The sequence below is a fragment of the Dysidea avara genome, chromosome 7 (genome assembly GCF_963678975.1).
Source record: "Dysidea avara chromosome 7, odDysAvar1.4, whole genome shotgun sequence".
In the NCBI taxonomy this organism is placed as follows: domain Eukaryota; kingdom Metazoa; phylum Porifera; class Demospongiae; order Dictyoceratida; family Dysideidae; genus Dysidea; species Dysidea avara.
Genome location: NC_089278.1, coordinates 38,875,003 through 38,894,980, shown reverse-complemented (window position 1 = coordinate 38,894,980; position 19,978 = coordinate 38,875,003). Strand labels below are relative to the sequence as shown.

Below are 19,978 nucleotides of genomic sequence, written 5' to 3'. Positions count from 1 at the left end.
TTAAACGCCCATCATCTGGCAACTGGAGTGTTGTTGTAGCAAATCAATACGTGCTTTACATACGTTTCAAATAGTGTTGTACAGTACAATGCCAAAGCTCAAACGATCAACGTCTTCACTCCGCGCGTCTCAGGCAAAGAGACGCAAACGAATTCAACGACAAGACAGGAATAAATGATGGCAAGCACAACTACGAGACACAGCTGCTCGAAGAGAAGCCCGTCTAGACCCGGTAACAAGAAATGAAGAACAACTACGAGACACAGCTGCTCGAAGAGAACCCCATCTAGACCCGGTAACAAGAAATGAAGAACAACTACGAGACACAGCTGCTCGAAGAGAAGCCCGTCTAGATCCGGTAACGAGAAGTGAAGAACAGCAACGAGATACAGCTGCTCGAAGTGAAGCCCGTCTAGACCCGGTAACGAGAAGCGAAGAACAGCAACGAGACACAGCTGCTCGAAGTGAAGCCCGTCTAGACCCGGTAACGAGAAGCGAAGAACAGCAACGAGACACAGCTGCTCGAAGTGAAGCCCGTCTAGACCCGGTAACGAGAAGCGAAGAACAGCAAAGAGATGCCCGCCTAGAGCCAACTACAAGGAGGGAGGAGCGACAGCACGACCAACTACAGCACCAGCTGGCAAGAGCTGATCCACTATACCGTGCACAAGAGCAGCAGATGGAGAACACACAAAGACATCAGGTACATGCAAGCACACACCCTAGCTTTAGAGGCCTTAATTACCAGCCACACAATTTCTTTAGCACAACTGATGTAGGCACACTTAGCATAGAATGTTCACATTGTGATGCATTAAAGTTTCCTGGGGAAACCGAGTCCCTTTGTTGTTCAAAAGGTAATGTCCAACTAGAGCCATTCCCTCAACCACAGCTGTTCTTAATGCACCTGTATGAGGGTACAGATAGTGATGGTAAACATTTTCTAAACAACATACGTAAATATAATTGTGCATTCCAAATGACCAGCTTTGGTTGTAATGAGATAGCTTTCCCTGGCTTCAACCCCTCCTTTAAAATACAGGATCAGGTATACCATCGTATTGGTAGCATGGTTCCCTCAACAGGTGAGTCCCCAAAATTTTGTCAAATTTACAATCAGGAATCTCAAGTGGCCACTAGGTGTCAAATAGTTGATGGGTTGAGGCCAGACATTGTTAGTGGTATTAATCACCTATTGTATCATGACAACCACTATGTACAGCTTTTTAAAGTGGCTAAAGAAATATTTGACCAGCAGGATGAGCCAATAAATATTAAAATTGTTATCAATGAAACAAAGAGACCTACAGGTGAGCACTCCAGGAGGTACAATAGTCCCATGTGTGATGAGGTAGGTGTGTTGATGCCTAATGAAAATGCAAACAATAGAGACATAGTGTTGCACTACAGGGATGGTGGCTTTCATAGTATTTCAGAACTGCACAGGGGCTATGATCCACTGCAGTACCCACTGATTTTCTCTCACGGTACTGATGGATGGCACATCAACCTAAAACTAGCTAATAACAAAAAATTAACGACTTTAGTGTATTACCGCTACCACATCATGGTAAGGCAAAATGTATCTGTGTTGCTTAGGGCTAAGCGACTATTCCAACAGTTCTTGGTAGATGTCTACTGTAAAATTGAAACTGAACGGTTACAATTTCTGAGACGTGAGCAGAAGGCACTCCGTGCTGACTGTTATCAGGATCTACGAGATGCAATCGTAGATGGGGATGGGGACCCTAGCAATGTAGGTCGTAGGATTATCCTTCCATCGACATTCACAGGTGGGCCACGCTACATGCATGAGCGCCAACAAGATGCCATGACTTACGTTAGGAAATATGGTCACCCTGATTTGTTTATAACCATGACATGTAATCCCAATTGGCCTGAAATTAAAAATAGTTTGCTTCCAGGTCAGGAGCCCAAGGATCGTCCAGACTTAGTGGCTCGAGTGTTTAGACTAAAGATTAAGAAAATGTTAGAAATGTTAAAAACCGATATGATTTTTGGAAAACCACGGGCTTGGCTGTACTCAGTAGAATGGCAAAAGCGTGGTCTACCACATGCTCATTTCTTGGTGTGGTTAATTCCAGAACACAAGATAACACCTGATAAGATTGATGACATCGTATGTGCTGAAATCCCTGACCTGGCTATTGACCCTGACTTGCACCAGATTGTAATGTCCAACATGGTGCATGGACCCTGTGGTAGCATCAATCCTACGTCTCCTTGCATGGAGCATGGTCATTGTAGTAAGAAATACCCAAAACCATTCATATCTGAGACCCAACAAGGTACTGATAGCTACCCAATGTACAGGAGGAGAAACCCTGAAGATGGTGGACAGGTAAGTACCATCACCATGAATGTACGAGGCAGTCGCTGTACTCAGGACATTGACAACAGGTGGGTAGTGCCGTACAAAAAGTTTTTGTTGCGAGCTTTAAACTGCCACTACAATGTTGAATTGTGCATGTCCATCAATTCCATCAAGTACGTACTCAAGTATGTACACAAAGGTTGTGACCAGGCAACATTTGCTCTGCGCTCAAATCAGGTGGATGAGATCTCCGAGTATCAGAATGCTCGCTACATCAGCAGCCACGAAGCTGCCTGGAGGATACTGGAGTTCCCCATCCATGAGAGGTTCCCTACTGTACAGCAACTTGCATGTCAAACTAGCTGGTATGTCAAACTAACTGTAAAGCTCAATGTGATTCCTTGCAGCAGCTGCCATTGACCTAATTTTAGTGTACATACCTGTAGTTTTAGCAGTTGTACTACAGCTACAACAAAGGGTGAGACCATCTACAGCAGTGTACAGCCATCAATTACTGACATAACAAGCAACAAAGCTTTTGCTGCTTCAAAATTTCAAAGGTCAAAATTTAACCTTCATTCCTTAGGGGGCCTTAAATAAAGTGCAATTCTGACTTGCATACTCCAGCTAATGTCCACATTCTGTACCTCAATTGTATAGATGTGTTGTTAAATCAGGCATTATAACCCTGTCTGTAATAAGCTAAGGTACAGCCAAGGCCAAGGTATCAATAACACTACTCTTGGTGGGTCTTCTAACACAAAAACTATGTGCCATGTGACCTTAGTTGTTTGTACCCTACAAAATGCCCATAATTGCACATTTCTGAGCTGTCAGCAAAGTACATTGTGTTTATTCACACCTCAGAAATATGCTGTAAATTGCATTTATATTGCTGCTCAAGCCCTATCATTCCCAGCCATTAAACAGCCATTTTTCTTTGTTTTGTCTGCACAATGGGATAGAAATAACTGAGCTGGTTTTAAATATTACATACCTTTTGTTACTAGATCCATGCACATATTACACGACTTAAGAGTGTTTAAAAATGGGATACTTCATTAACAGTGGAATCCCTCTATTCTGGACACCTTAGGACCATGCTAAAGTGTGCTTATCAGTGTGGTGTTCTGCATGATTTCAAGAGCCTAAATATGTGTACACTAATACAACAGGATAGACAATTGTCCTAATTATCAAGGTGTTCTGATTTCAGGGGTGTATACTAATCAAATGGGATGATGATAGACAATTGTCCTAATTATCTCTTTGTAGTAACATGTTTAGTAAGTGTGTGTGTGTGCGTTCGTGTGTGTGTGTGCGTTCGTGTGTGTGTGTGTGTGTCATGTACAGTCAAATCATACATAACCCATACCTGCACGTAGGGCAGGTAACAATGCTAGTTGTAGATAAAATTAATATGAGTCATTACAATTAAGGTGAGTTGCTTGGGGTACATTACATTTCCTCATCCTCGATTATCACGTCTCTGTGATGCTGCTTGTCTAAGTCATTACAAGAGCCACCACCATGTCCTGATTCTAATACAGCTGCATCTTGACTTTCCATCTGTAACATACTGGTGTCAAGGACTTCATCATTATCAAGTAATTCTTCAGAAGTACTCTCATTTGAGAAATCATCTATTTTCTTTGGGCTTCATCTGACACAATTTAATGCCACTCAAATGCTGGGAACATTTGGTTTACTGATCAGTAACAGTTCGGCTCTGTTTGGTAGAAGCTTCTTGACCCAGTAGGGTCCCTTAAAAGGATATAAGCCTTACCAACCATAGCAGCTAGGTCATATTGAAAATACTTGATCTGAAATACATGACTCCTTAGCATGATACAGTTTCTTCTTCTTAGCCTTTTTCACCTTAAGTTGAGCTGCTTCCCGTGCTTAAGACATCCTCTAAGTCACTTTATGGACATAGTCACTTACAGGTGGAGGCCTGAGCATAATTTCAGTTGGCAGGACAGAGTCTCTGTTATACATCAGGCAGAAAGGACTCTCTTGAGTGAATACTAGCTCTGTAAGTGAACAACACATTGGACGTCCCAGTCCTTGCCATTATGTGATACCTTCTTTTCTAGCATGTCAGTAAAGGTACAATTGAATCTCTCTACCCGACCATCCATCAGGGGACGGTAGGCTTATTGTGTTCACCTTTTTAAGCCTAGTAAATGGTACACCTCCTCCATGAGTTTTGACAGAAAAGCAATCACATTACTATCACATAGGCCTGGCCTCTACATTGAGTAACCGACAAGGGACACTTTAACAGAAAACCTTTTACTTCCTAAAAGATGGTGGCAGCTTTGGTGTCACTCAAACCCAATGTATCTTCATGAACCTCACATAGTTACCCATTGAACTGTCAGAAAATTGCTCACTAACATCTCTGGCCCCTCATCAGCATACCACTGGGCACTACTGACCTCATCAACAATGCTATCAAGTGCCACAGATTGTATTATATCAATCTTTGGTGAAATGTATGCAACCATTTTAGGGCAATCTTCTGCTTGCAAAAGCTGGTACAAATTGCCCTGAAATGCTTCAGAGCTTTCATTATGTCCCCTGAAAGCCAAACCCTGCTTACCTAAGAACCTAATGGCTCGCAGTAACTTGAAAAGCATGCATCTGTGAAATTCCTGGTCAGCAGCAACTTTCCTATTACACAGTTTACCGATATGAACATTGGATACCCTATATTGGATACCCTATATTGGGTACCCTATATTGGATACCCTATATTCAAGCTTCTCAGCCAGGCTTCACAATGCCTCATGCATCTCAAACCTTTCTAGGGCTTTATTCCGATACCCTATATTGGATACCCTATATTGGGTACCCTATATTGGATACCCTATATTCAAGCTTCTCAGCCAGGCTTCACAATGCCTCATGCATCTCAAACCTTTCTAGGGCTTTATTCCGATTCCCAAACTCTTCAGCTACGAATGATGAATTTTTCAGGACTGATGCCTGTCAATGTTGGCCAAGCAACGAACTCTGTAATAAACTTTGTACCAAATGGTGCAAGCAGTTATCCAAGAATATCTTTTGTACCATGCTGGTTGTATGGTCCTGCAGTACTGTCTTTCCTTACTAGCATGGGATTGGGTCAGCTTTGACTGATCCACTTCCAGTGGTTGATTAGGCTGGTTGTAGTCAGTACAGCCAACACAGGTACAAGGCTGTGGTACCAGAGCAGTACTACAAGCAGTAACCCTATTAATGTAGGACTATCATCTTCCAATCGATCTTCCATTGTGCATGGATGTTATTAACAATAGAACCCTCTTCTAAATCTGAGTTTTAAGCAAAACTGTAGCACTAACAGCTCAACATCCCTACAACTCTCCTCGGAGTCTTTGCTTTCTTCTCTCCTATCCACAGCGTCAACGGAAATCGATGAGCACGTTTTCTTTTCCTGAGTTCACTTGAATCACCACGTATCACACTATCCACTACATTGTTATAGGGTATAGCCTGACGTGATGTGACTTGCCATTAACGATCATGTGATAGTACCTTGTATTAGTAAATTTTTAAAATTGAAATTACAGGGGGTTTGCCAGCACCCGGAACACCTGTGGTTGTTACACCCCTGCTTAGAGGAAGCTACAGGGTAGCAAACAAGATGCTAGAGCAGGTAGAGTGACTGCTAGCAATCTGACTCCTTTTCTGGTTCTTTTCTTGCTTTGTCTCCTTCACTTCTGGCTTCCTTCACTTCTCTCTCAGCTTGTTTCAACTTTTTTCTCAATTCTGTCAATTCAGTTTTTAAGTCATTTATATTAGCAAAAAAAACTTCAAAGATTCCTCTTCTTATTTCCAGCAAGGATGTCATCGCATTATTAACTACAGCCTTGTTACACTCAGCAGTGGGCAACCACGCTATGCTGAGTCATTCTTTGTCCAGCAAAGTAGGAACCACAAATTCTGAAGAATTCAGTTGCAAACCATCCTTCTCACTGAGCTGCTTCTCATCGATTGTTTCACTCCCTTAATCTCTCATCATTAAGAGCCAGGAAGTAATGAAAATTACTGATGTTAGTGCACATTGTCACAACTGGCTACTACACAATTTATAGGCTTTGTTTACCACTACACGACACTGTAACAACAACAACTATGTGTACACTACAAGACAACAACACATGAAGAGTTCGTAATATTTGTATGGGGACATACAAATATTGTAGAAATATTCATATCAATATTATGAACTCTCGGTATCACAGAATTTAAAAATTACGGAGTTATGCACAAATCACAAATTCTGGCAATACACTACTGGACAATATATCCATGCTATTACCATGGAACTCCCATAATCACCTTGAAATACCCATGAAAGTTTCAGTTGGTATTTTTCATGGGTAAATGAAGGATTTCCATACATTTTTCATTGTTGTGATTTCATGTGTTTTTCATGAGTTGTACATACATACATACAAACCCATGAAAACTTGGGTATTTCATTGGTACATTATTTTGCTCCATGCATTTCGTAGATATTTCATTACCCATGAAAAATACCAACTGAAACTTTCATGGGTATTTCAAGGTGATTATGAGAGTTCCATGGTAATAGCATGGATACATTGTCCAGTAGTGATAACCTTGTATCGACTATTTCTTGATATGCATTATAAAGAAATATTAATACCTTACAGGATAGATGTGACAGAGGCACAGTGGCTGATCATCATCGTGGAGATTGTGTCGTTTGTGTGTGGGGTGGATGTGTGGACTATAGTGGTTAGTAAGGATGGTCTTGTGTAGTAACTAGTGATATATTTCACAGGCATTTGGGAAATTTGAATTACGACAATTATTATTGATTGGTGTAATAGTGAGCGGACTACTTACCCTTGGTCGTTGCCTAGTAACCATCATGGGAGGTGGAGAAGGCAAGAATGGATCATCAGTGGCTGTAAGTGTTGCTATGGTAACTGTTATATTCTAATAGTTTCAATCACTAGGATACCAGCGTCCTTTCTCCAGCCATCCCATTACTGATAGTGTTGGGAAGTGGTCTAGGCTACTCCTATTGGTCCAAATTCAACCAATTACATTCCATGTTATACCTGGCTGTATTTGGTGTACCTATAGTGAAATTGGGTATAGTTTTAGTGGTAAGTGTAATGTGCAAGACGGTTAACAGTTACAGTTACAATTACTTTTGTTGGTGATGTCACATGAAAAACAGTCAATCAGATACTCTAAGAATTTGAAAAGGTCTGGCCGCCTATCATAAGCCATTTTCATAATGACATCACATCGGTTTTCTATTTGGGGCACTCTTATATTTTCAAGTATTGCGTCCTATGATGACGAATTTTTCATGAACCATTTAGTTGTTAATAAAGGATGATGTTGAAGCCAAGTTACCAGGTATGGTTACAACGTATATAAAGGAATGTTATTTTTCAACCTTCAAAACCAGCCAAAAAATTTAAAACCCACGTAAATGATTTTATTTTTCTGCTGTGTTATACTCATACCTGTTAGTTTTAGCTCGACATCTTCCTGAATCACACAAACGATTGATCTTCATTCGTCACCCAATATCACCTGTACTTGAAAACATTAGAGTCCCCCAAATAGAAGTCACCATTTTTTGCTCTGACATCATTATGGAAAAGGCTTATTGGTTGGTTTTTATGTGAGTCCATTCAGAATTTTTGTATATCTGACAACCGACATTCAAAACACTGTATACACATGTGTACAGCTTTAAATCACATGATCCCCTTGACCACACCCTTATTATGATCACACCCCCTATAGATGTCATGTATTACAAGGAGTCCAATGCCTCACGCAGATATCACCATGTTAGCACCACTAGCTGCTATTAGTAATATCTACTTCAACTTCTTGGTGTCCGAGTATCTGCTGTTCTCATTGCTGACTGTGAGTGGGCGTGGCTAGCACATCATAATGACATCATGTGATCCACAGGTGTTTGTACTAGTGGATCTGGTGATCTCATCCATACTAGATTGTAGGGAGATATCCAGCCACCTCAGAGTGAATGTGTTCACAATACCAAGACCAGCGGAATAGCAACATGAACTAGTCAATTAGTATAGAAAAGAATTTTATTATATTTAGACAATTACAACTGTATTAAAACTTAGTAAACACAGAATCTATTTATTTATTTATTTTAAATTTTGAAATCTATTATTTTGATGCATTTGATGTTAAAGCTCTTCTGATGTTTGTAGAAGGGTCATATGACTACCTAATAAGGAGAGAATACAACAACTAAATATAGTACATGTCAATGAGGTAACTATGTATAGCAGTATTATTACTGATCAACAATGATGGATAGCATTGACTATTGTGATAATATTGGATGAGGTTATTGTACTTCTTTATGAACAATAACTCATTCCAAGAATTTTAGTAGTGCAAGATTTATTTGTCATCTATCAGTAAAATATTGATGTTCTAGTTTTTGTATTACTTCCCTACAACAGTTTATTGTTCATAAGATGTACATGATAATCAAATGGAACACTATTATCCTCTATAATTCCAATATTATTATCAACTAGGTCCCCTATTACGCTCTTCAATGTTTCCATTATGCTCCTGGGTGAACATTTCTTACAATTATCTTGAATGCTCTATTAGAGTATTTCACTACAAATCGACTGTTCTATTAGAGTGTTGATCTAAAGAGCTACATACTGTATTGCAGTTTCCTGACTGTTCTATTAGAGAGTGTTGATCTAAAGAGCTACATACTGTATTGCAGTTTCCTCTGACTGTTCTATTAGAGAGTATCGATCTAAGGAGCTACATACTGTATTGCAGTTTCCTCTGACTGTTCTATTAGAGAGTATCGATCTAAGGAGCTACATACTGTATTGCAGTTTCCTCTGACTGTTCTATTAGAGAGTATCGATCTAAGGAGCTACATACTGTATTGCAGTTTCCTCTGACTGTTCTATTAGAGAGTATCGATCTAAGGAGCTACATACTGTATTGCAGTTTCCTCTGACTGTTCTATTAGAGAGTATCGATCTAAGGAGCTACATACTGTATTGCAGTTTCCTCTGACTGTTCTATTAGAGAGTATCGATCTAAGGAGCTACATACTGTATTGCAGTTTCCTCTGACTGTTCTATTAGAGAGTATCGATCTAAGGAGCTACATACTGTATTGCAGTTTCCTCTGACTGTTCTATTAGAGAGTATCGATCTAAGGAGCTACATACTGTATTGCAGTTTCCTCTGACTGTTCTATTAGAGAGTATCGATCTAAGGAGCTACATACTGTATTGCAGTTTCTTCTGACTGTTCTATTAGAGAGTATCGATCTAAGGAGCTACATACTGTATTGCAGTTTCCTCTGACTGTTCTACAAGAAATTAAGCTTTACTAACTGATAAGCTTATTAACCATTTTAGCATACTGCAAACCAAGCTAGGAAGCATTCCCTACAGGAAATTTTTGAAAATTAGATCCCAAGATTGAATATGAGAGCAATTTTATAAGAACAAGCTTAGCTACTAGACTACAAGCTACTAAATGTCAGCTAGCTTATTGACAGTTTTAACATGGGGGGTCTGGGGGCATGCCCTTCCAGGAAATTATTAAAATTAGACTCTGAGATTGAATATGAGAGTGATTTTACAAGAACAAGCTGACTACAACTAAAGGCAAACCTCTAGCTACTAACTGATAAAACATGAGAGTGATTATCACAGTATAATTATAGGGTGATTGTTGTATTCAAGTTTGAATTTACAGCAAGCTTTCTGCCAAATACATATCACCTAGGAAATTTTTGTACCCTATGTCAGTACTATGAATATTTTCCTGACTGCTGTAATAAAGTGACTGTTCTATTAGAATATCTCAATGTAGAAGTCACACTGCTATATAGGCACCTTATAAGATATATTATGAGTAATGTTGCTGCCACTGCTGCACTGCATTACTTATAGTGATCTCATTGAACTTGGATGGTATCTCTCATACTGAGCCTGAGACTTCTTATGCACCTTCTAGTAAGATTTACACTGAGCTAAGTGTGGATATTAATTAAAGCTATGGGACAGCTACTATCCCTGGAGGCCCCCTTGGGGCCCCTTACAAAGTGGGGCCCAGGGCAAAATGCCCTATTTTATTCCCTCCTCCCTTTCCTGTTGGTGGCCCTGATGCTGGCATAGCAGCACTCCAGCCTATTATGCTTTTTATTGCACTGGCATATTTGACACAGGCCTAATATTATATTGCAGTATTATCATGATGTCAAAATTACCATTCAGTGTGAACAAATACCTTAATTATAGCGAACACTAAATTTATACTGAGACTGATTTTACAGTGCAGAAATCATACATAATTATAGAATGCAGAGGTATTATTACAAATAACTGGGGAAGGTGCTAAAATGAGTTAATATTTCATTATAAATCGCTAACACTAGCCAAACTAACCAGTTTGTTCTGTTACAGTGTTTGGTCTGATCACTGATAATTGAAGTGGTTCAGGAACTGACAAAAATTCTTGAGCAAGACAACCAGGAAGGAGCACAATATAACACTTAAAGCATCACCTCATATGTTTGTATAAAATATAGTACTTGGGGGTGTGCTGAGACTAATACAGCACTCAACTTCACCTCATGCCTCGTGACACTTAGCTGTATTTACATGTATGGCTTCACACTGATGGTAGAGGATTCCTAGCTGTTGTTACAGTTTCAATTTCATTTTGTATTAATTAGCAAAGCCCCTAAAGGGGTAAAACGCTAATACAAAATTAAGTTAGTTATTAATTAATACATGTTTATAATCTGTAAGGGATACTGTAGGTTATTTCATTCAGGCATTGTTCTGGAAAAGAAGGAGAATTTGTAAGTATCGCAAGAGGTTTGAATATGGTAAAATTTACAATCTCAGTCTTGCGGGTGAGGGTAAATATTGCTCAGGTATTAATTGAAGAAGATTAACAGCTTCAAATAGTAGAATCAATCTAAGGTACTTGCTGATAAAGGAACAATTTAATCTTGCTCCAGGGGGCTATGATAGCAACAGTTTTTTTTAAATGTGGAGGAACTAAGAATAGTGTTATGGGTCAGGGGTCTATACGTGCCCTAATGAGACCTAATGAGATTGCATTTGGCAGCAATTTTGGCCACCTTTCATTTAAGTAAACATTGCAAGTAATCACATGAAGTTTATTATTCAGCATTATTCTCTATACGTGACATGAAGTGGAGCACAACATGAATAATAGCCATATAATACTCTAATAAATTGTCAGACACTTAAAAGTGGCACATCATGCAGCAATGCCATGGAGTGTAACATTCCAAACTAGAAGCCCTACAGTCACACTCTTCCTATGGATGGAAATCTCAGAAGGGAACATGGTGGATTGTAGTTGTTTATGCTGATAAAAGTACTTTCAGGTGAATCTGACTGTTTTATTAAGTCCATGACTGCAGTATTAAAATAGCTGACTACTCTATTAGAGTACTCCATTATTGAATAATGGATCTCTCTGAATAAAAATGGAGAGGCTGTAGCCTCACCTACTTCTGATGATAAATTGCTACTTTTCAGACCTTGATGGGGGCAGTGTTGGAGCACCATTAAAATTAACTATAAATATACACAAGTAGAAGGAAATATTAGGAATTTTAAGCTTGATTAGGGATCAAAGAACAAAAAAGCAGGGAAACAAGGGAACAGCTAAAAAGTTGTGAAACAAGGGAGGTTGCCTATACCTGCAGATATACCAGTGGACATCTAATCCCTACTCTTCAGTCTATAAACCATGACTAAATTAGGGATTACATGTCCACTAGTATATCTGCAGGTATAGACAACCTCCCTTGTTTCACGACTTTATAGCTGTTCCCTTGTTTCCCTGCTTTTTTGTTCTTTGATCCCTAATCAAGCTTAAAATTCCTAATGGTGCCAGGGATTCCATAAAATAATTTTGAGTCTGAATGCGCCCCCCAATAATCATTTACACACTGAAAAGTGAGATGGCCATTATGCTTCATTTGTAGCTATGTCCCGCTCATTACACAGCATTACAAACGAAGAGCAGTACAAGAAACTTCTCTGCAATGAATCCAGATGCTATGGAAAATGCGGGCAAAAAGCATGACACAGCCAGAGGGAAGCCATATCATGTTACCGCAAATTGACACCTTGCATTGTCAGCGAAAAGAACTGGAAGACAAAGGAGGACAAAGGTAAGTCCATGATACGTGCATTGTATGTACTGCGGTTGGTGAAAAGGCACATCTTGGGACGAAGCAACGTTAAACAGTGAAAAAATCAAGCCCGCAGCCTTACCCATTGTTGAGTTATGCTTGACTGAAGGCATCAGTTAATTAGTTATAGTCAGAATAAAATTCTGTTACATAGAAAATTTATAAAGCTCCACAGAAACTTGTTGGAAGGGTTTGGGGTCACTCTGAAGGCATTTTTGGGCTTGGCTATGCCTGACCAACACTGCCAAGCTGTTATGAAGGAATTTGAGGCTGGTTTTAGGGTGATATTTTTTGGCAAGAAAGCTCAAAACTGCATGATCCCTAATATACAGGACTACCGTACTGTATGATAACTATGGGCAAATGTAGTTGTGCATCAGTTTGCTGTTAGTCTGCAAACTAGTATCACTGCTCCATTTACTGATTTTGGATACGTGGATAATTTCAGAAGGGGTTTCAGTCAAAATCAAAGCAACTCCCTGTATCCGACAAATGTAGCTAGCCAGAATCAACCTATCTGCACTTAAGACTGATGAAGGTGTAATTGTTTTTCTTTTTCATGATAGTCAACACACATAGTCATTAATGCAAATTAACACCATCACGGTGCAAATTAACACCTTCACTGTGCAAATTAACACCTTCACTGTACAAATTAACACCTTCACGGTGCAAGAAAATAAAATGAGTCACAAATGAGACTAAAACCTGACTGACTGGCTGAGCTAAAACCGGCAAAATTCTATTGTGATAATAAATCGTATTGAAATAAAATGATATTATGCACGTTTTAATCACTTTGGTATGTGCTACACTGAAGCTCAAATCAATAAACCTTATCACCCAATAAATAACCTGTAATTTATTTGCCGTGTTGTTGCTGTACAAATTGAATTTAATTACTTTTCCACTATAACTCCAAGACTATTCATCATAAAAGGTTGAAACTTTGTTTGTCCACTCCCTTGATAACATTTTAAGCAATATAATAGAATTTGAGGAATGTGTGAAAATGACCCTGTATTATTGCTTGGCTAGTCACAAATTGCACATATTGCAGTAGGGGCATCTGTTGTGCTGGTCTAACAATTATAGTCGTCTGAAGAAATTAGTTTGGTGTTAGGCAGTCACTACCATACTTGAACATTTTAAGTTTCATTTCCTTACTGGCAGTACAGTAGTATTGTAAAGATATGAGGTTTGTGCTTTCCCACAAAAAATTAATTGGCAACTTTTTATGCAGTGTTGGTTAATTATAATCAAGCCTTCAGTACGTGTGACTTAAAACAATTTGATATATTTAGCATTTTCTAGCCGCTGATCATGTGTATAACTTGTTAATGATTTTAGCTTACTAGTTAATGTTGCCTCTTTTACCCCCTGATTTTGATGATGTTGATAACTTCCTTGATATCGATGATCTTCTGGTGTTCATGGGAGGACAAGGGGTCAGGTCATTGCCTAATAAGGACAAAACACATTGGTTATACAACATCAATATCATGTCCTGTACAAAAACTCCAATAGCAGCTTGTGATATATTTTTGAAAACTAGCCAATAGAATTAGTATATCACTTGTACATTTGATATAAACATCTGATTGGCTAAATTGATAGTGTTTAGTCATTTTACTGTCCGACTTGACAACTACTGCTACCATAGTAACCAATACCTGTTACCTAGCAACAACTTTTCCGCCTAGCAACCGTTGTTAGGCAACCACTTGAAGCCTCGCACTATAACATCTTTTATATCTTTTGGTATATATTTTGAATACCATGACATCTGTGGTAATAGGACGGATGGCTGTGGTATTCAAGATTAATAGCGTGAGCATTGTAAACAGGAAGGAGTAAAATAGTGCAAGGCAAAGCCAAGCTTCCTGTTTACAATGCGAGAACTATTAATCCCGAATACCACAGCCATCCGTCCTATTGCAAATTAATCTGACAACTATAGCAACTGTTACTAGGCAACAGAAATTCAAAACATAACCACTGCAAAAGACCAATCACATTTAGCAACAGTTGCTATGTTCTCAAAATGATGTTTACCTTACCAACAGTTACTTAGCAACCATATTGCTGCTATGCCATGGGGCATCTATCACTATGGTAACACTAGTTGTCAAGTCAGATATTTATTTCTAATAGAAACACACCACACTATTTTAGCCAATCAAATTAGTATTTCAGGTTTTTGTCAAGGGACCTTGACAAACAAGTGTGATACTAATTTTATTGGCAAATCGCTTGAAATAATGTAACACATTCACTTGTTGGATTAATATAATATATAGCGATAGATAAAGTAGATTCTGTCCAACTAAGGGAAAACTACTCTAGCAGCATGTATGAAGGTTTGATATTGTGCCACATGATAATCAGCCAGAATTAAATTGTTGGATCTGGCTACACAACTCCACAGAGTTGGATAACACCTTGTACAAATTATTACTGGTTTTGAACCCTTATAACTTTGTCAACTTCAACCAATGTCACTCTCTTCCATTTTAACAATGCACCACTCTGCTGTGAAGCTTGTCTGCTTTATAAAAATGTGGCATGAAGTTTGGCTTATGTTATGATTGTGTTATTAGTAACTATCAGTTTAGTACACTAAAAACAGCTTTTGATGATGCTACCTGTTACCAACTATGCTCACCAAACACTCACCTGCTAACTTAAACTTCATCAACATTACACCATGTGCCTGTTTGCTGTAGGAGATAAATGGTACATCAGATCACATGATCACCACATGTCACACCTCTTCTGTAATTGTTGTCGTTCATCAGTAACAGTGACCTTGTCACGTAGCAAGCCGGTGTAGCGTTTCATCTGCTCATCTGTCATCTCATCATCTGCATATAATACATTGTCATCACCGCCCCTCCCCCGTCATAATACAGTGTCATCACCACCCCCCCCCCCCCCCCCCCGGCATAATACAGTGTCACCACCACCCCTCCCCCATCATAATACAGTGTCATCACCACCCCTCCCCCGTCATAATACAGTGTCATCACCACCCCTCCCCCCATCATGATCTGTGTATAACACAGTGTCATCACCACCAGTGGCAGAGTTATGGGGGGTCAAGGGAGGTTCTTGACCCCCTCCAAAAATTTTTAGTATACATGTGAATTGTACTTTATACGTCATGAAAATCTCATCCAGCGATGTTGTATCTTTCTATTTGTGACTTTTAGCTGCATCTATCATATAAATGCTGTACTCCCAAGAGTCTCAATGGCCAGCCCACATGCTAATTAAAACCCACAATTATTTGAGTGTTGTACAAAAGCATGCAGCTAACTGTTTACTGTACAGAACTGCTGTACAGGCTATATAGTTCAGCAGGAGGGTAGCTGGAAACCCTGAACAACTGTACACTATAAACATAAAAATTGAGATACTCTATAAAGCCACCAAATATACAGTACTGTGTCAGCAGACAAATATTCAGTAATAGTATAGAAATTAGCCACACATCCTCAAATACTTCCTGGATGGATGGCATGTATTTTGTTGGACAATAGCATCAATAGCTTATTCTGGCTGTATGTTACAAGTAAAAGAATAGTGCATGATGAAAGTGGCATACAAGAAACAGAAATTTAAACTACTCTTAGTAGTAATAGCAGGACACCAACGGCCAACATTGCTTGGAAGAAATTGGTTAAGTGCTTTAAAGCTGGACTGGGCACATCTCAGCAAGATCTTCCACAGTCCTGTAGAAGAGTTACTGACATGTTACAGTCATGTTTTCCCAACCGGGAGTTGGTGCAATAGTTGGATGTATACCAGGAAGATGTGAGGCTAAAAGAAGGAACCATGCAAACCAGTTGTTAAGAAATGCAGATCACTAGCATATGCCTAGCTTACAGCCACTGTTGGATGCAGAGTTTACTAGTAGTTACCAGATTACAGATCAGAATAAAGGCATCCTGGAACCAGTGCAGACCAGTAAGTGGGCCATGATTTATTTGTAGTCCCCATAATATGGTGTACCTGCCATAATCCAGTCAGTTATGGACTACATCTTACAAAGTCTGCCAGTTGCTTGCTACCTAGACAACATATCAGTGGAAGGTAGGACACAAGAAGAGCACAATTAGTGGCTGCAGTAAGTGTTAGAATGCCTTGAGAAAGCTGGTATCCGGCTACTAAAGGGGAAGTGTCAGTGTGGCCAGCAACAAGTAGAGTACCTTGGACACTGCATTGATACGACAGGAATTCACCCAACTGAAACTGGAGGCTATCCAGAATGCTCCTGTCCCAACAGATGTGAGTCAACTGAGAGCTTTTGTAGGACTAATGAATTATTATGGCAAGTTCATTCCACAGCTGTCAACACAACTGGCATCACTTACCCCTAAAGGCACAACAACATAGCTGGCCCTGGGAAAGCAGCCCCATAGAATGAGTACATATAGACTATGCAGACAATGGAGGGCAGCAGGTGCTGATAGTTATTGATGTACATTTGAAGTGGATAGATACAATTCCAGTGCACAAGCCCACAGCAAATGGTACGGTTGAGGCACTACAGGTATTCTTTGGCAATTTTGGTTGCCAGCAGAAATAGTGAGTGATAATGGACCCCAGTTCACAGCCCAGAATTCTGTGACAATAATGGTATCAAACACTCACGTACTCCGGCATATCACCCTGCATCAAATAGGGCAGCAGAGCAAGTGGTGCAAGCAGCTGCAAAGCAGATGGGGACAGAGGTGCCTTTGAATGTTCTGTTGACACGATTTCTACTTGTTTATCAAACCACCCCACATTCCACTACTGAAATGTGACCTGATGAGCTTTTTCTCAAATGCCGTTTACATACACGGCTAACTCTCACACAACCAAACCGATGGCCTACCATTGAACGGCACCAGCAATAAGTGTCAAATCTACATTAGAGCATGATGGACAGTTTAACTTTGACACAACTAGTGATGTGTCATCTGGGAAGCAACTGACAATCAGGGATGATGTCAGTTCCAGCACAGAACATGCTATGGAGGAACCATTGCCACTGTTACCCACTGCTGTACCACATGTGGAAAGCACTGAGATACGTTGGAGCTCTCGAGTCAGCCCACCCACCAAATGGTATATTGAGGAAATATGAGATAAGCTCAAGGGAAATGAACAAACATTTATAAGTAATTAAGACTGATTGATAATTGTATAATTGTTATAATTATTTTCTGAATTGTAAGTTTATTCTCCAATGTAATTGTACTATATATAGAATGCACATGATTGTAATGTGATCTTATTAAAATTTAATGGTGGTCTTGTGTTAATGCGTGCTGAGTTAGATCTGTCGATCCTTTACATTGGTGATGAGGATGGCACTTCCGCCCCTGAGATTTGAACAATATACAGAAACTGGGGACATTGAAGAATACTTTAAGCGATTGGAACTTTTTCTGGAAGTAAATTGTGTGAAAGAAGAGCAGCAAGTAGCTTGTGTTCTGAGCGACATTGGCACAAGGACCTATGCAGTGTTAAAGAATCTTCGGGCTCCAACCACTCCAAAAGACAGCTCACTGGCTAACATCAAAGCAAAATTGATTGGCTACTACAAACCAGAGTCACGCATTCCAGCAGCAAGAGCAGAAACACAGAGAAAATATCAATGAATTTATGATAGAACTGCAACAACTCGCCCGCACTTGCCAGTATGGACAATTCTTGACAATGCCTTGTGGACTACTTGTTTGTGGAATTGCTAACCACAATACAAGGAATTGCTAACCACAATACAAGGAATTGCTAACCACAATACAAGGAATTGCTAACCACAATACAAGGAATTACTAACCACAATACAAGGAATTGCTTACCACAATACAAGGAAGAAGCTATTAACTGAAAAAGAAATGACTCTGCAACGGGCTATAGACATTGCAGTCACAGCAGAAATGGCTGTTTTACAGTGGCTCTGTGCCAGCTGATCAACAACCAGACCAGTGTGCAGTTTGCCAGACGTGCTGGTGCTGTGGGAAACAATGGGTATAATGAAACAGTATGCCAATTCAGGTTACCCATAATTATTCCAAGTGTGGAAAAAAGGCCACCTACAGTCTGTTTGCAAAGGGGACATCAAAGTCAAAAGGAGAATCTAAACTAAAGTCAGCTAAGCATATTGAAGTTGGTGCAGCAGAAAATGTCCCAAATGACTTTGCACTATGGACAGTACCAGTAACAGGAGAGCATAGAGAAGGCATCTGTATCTAAAGAGCAAGCCAATACAAATGAAATTGGACACAGGGGTAGCTGTGTCTATCTCTCTCAGATTCCATCTCAGAGGGTTTAATTTTCAAAAACTTTCCTGGGGGGATACCCCAGACTTCCTCAGGTTGGCATGCTTGCGTGCTTTGCACACTAAGGTGTGCCTTCCCTATAGTGTCATTTCATTTTGACTCTACCATTCCAAAAGTCTGAATCTGCCCCCATGTAAATGCTTAGTCTCGTGTAGCCAGACCTTCTACACGCCAGGCGCTTATCGATTTTTAGATTATAAGCGCCGGCTGTAGATGGTCTGGTGACATCAGCACATATTAGTCGTTCCAGCGCAGTATTTGTACGCTAGCCAATTAAGTACATTCTAATGACATATGTGCCGGAAAAAGTTCTTGATTTGTGTAATAAAGTGAACGAACTCTTTCTGCGTTTGGATGGCTGACTTGATAGATGTAGGCAAGGATGCGCTCGAAGATGGGGTGATTAAAAACGCTGTTGACAAAGCTGCCAAACATCTAAGCTACAATGAAGTCAAAGATCTACAGATGAAAGTGATTTCCGAGGTTTTAAGCGGTCATGACGTCTTCGCAGTGCTGCCCACAGGATATGGAAAAAGCCTTTGTTATGGTTGTTTACCTTTAGTGTTTGATGAAATATTCAAGCCTATCAAGCCGTCAATTGTCTGTGTTATATCTCCACTAACAGCTATTATTGAAGATCAGGTATACTGAACTAGCTACTTTTTAAACTTATAGCTACTGAATGAATAAAGTGTGTAATAATAGCTAACTGTCATGCATTCAGTGAAGTTTTTTTACACAACTATAGGTTCAATCATTCTCATCCAAAGGTTTGTCTGTAGGATGTGTGTTGCGTGGTACCAATGTGTCCATTCTGGAAGGAGTTGCCAATGGAGAGTTTCAGCTAATATTCTTTACTCCCGAAGCAATACTGAATCACAAAAGATGGCATAGCCTTTTATGTAGTGATGTATATAAGGAGAGACTTCAATTTGTAGTCATAGATGAAGCACACACTGTGATAAAATGGTAGGTACTTAGATAAGTAAACATGTGCATAGTTTCCGTTTACTACATAGGGGTGATACATTTAGAAGAACTC

At 39.6% G+C, this 19,978-nt stretch overlaps 2 protein-coding genes across 3 annotated transcripts in view; one reads left to right on the top strand and one right to left on the bottom strand.

Annotated features, from left to right (window-relative positions):
• Positions 1-8,571, top strand: part of LOC136260029 (choline/ethanolaminephosphotransferase 1-like) — a 17,251-nt gene extending 8,680 nt beyond the window's left edge. The window contains exons 4-8 of one of the 2 annotated variants that reach the window (XM_066053625.1): positions 7,021-7,105; positions 7,152-7,280; positions 7,330-7,482; positions 8,138-8,263; positions 8,312-8,571. In XM_066053625.1, coding sequence (XP_065909697.1) covers positions 7,021-7,105; positions 7,152-7,280; positions 7,330-7,482; positions 8,138-8,263; positions 8,312-8,416 — 598 coding nt within the window. In that variant the 3' untranslated portion in view covers positions 8,417-8,571. The remainder of the gene's footprint in view (positions 1-7,020; positions 7,106-7,151; positions 7,281-7,329; positions 7,483-8,137; positions 8,264-8,311) is intronic. The other variant, XM_066053626.1, reaches the window with a different exon arrangement.
• Positions 8,434-19,978, bottom strand: part of LOC136260030 (F-actin-monooxygenase mical1-like) — a 27,240-nt gene continuing 15,695 nt past the window's right edge. Inside the window, exons 4-7 of the mRNA XM_066053627.1 lie at positions 15,372-15,465; positions 15,278-15,321; positions 13,957-14,062; positions 8,434-8,597 (exon numbers count right to left, since the gene is read on the bottom strand). Of these exons, the coding sequence (XP_065909699.1) occupies position 8,597; positions 13,957-14,062; positions 15,278-15,321; positions 15,372-15,465 (245 nt within the window). The 3' untranslated portion in view covers positions 8,434-8,596. The remainder of the gene's footprint in view (positions 8,598-13,956; positions 14,063-15,277; positions 15,322-15,371; positions 15,466-19,978) is intronic.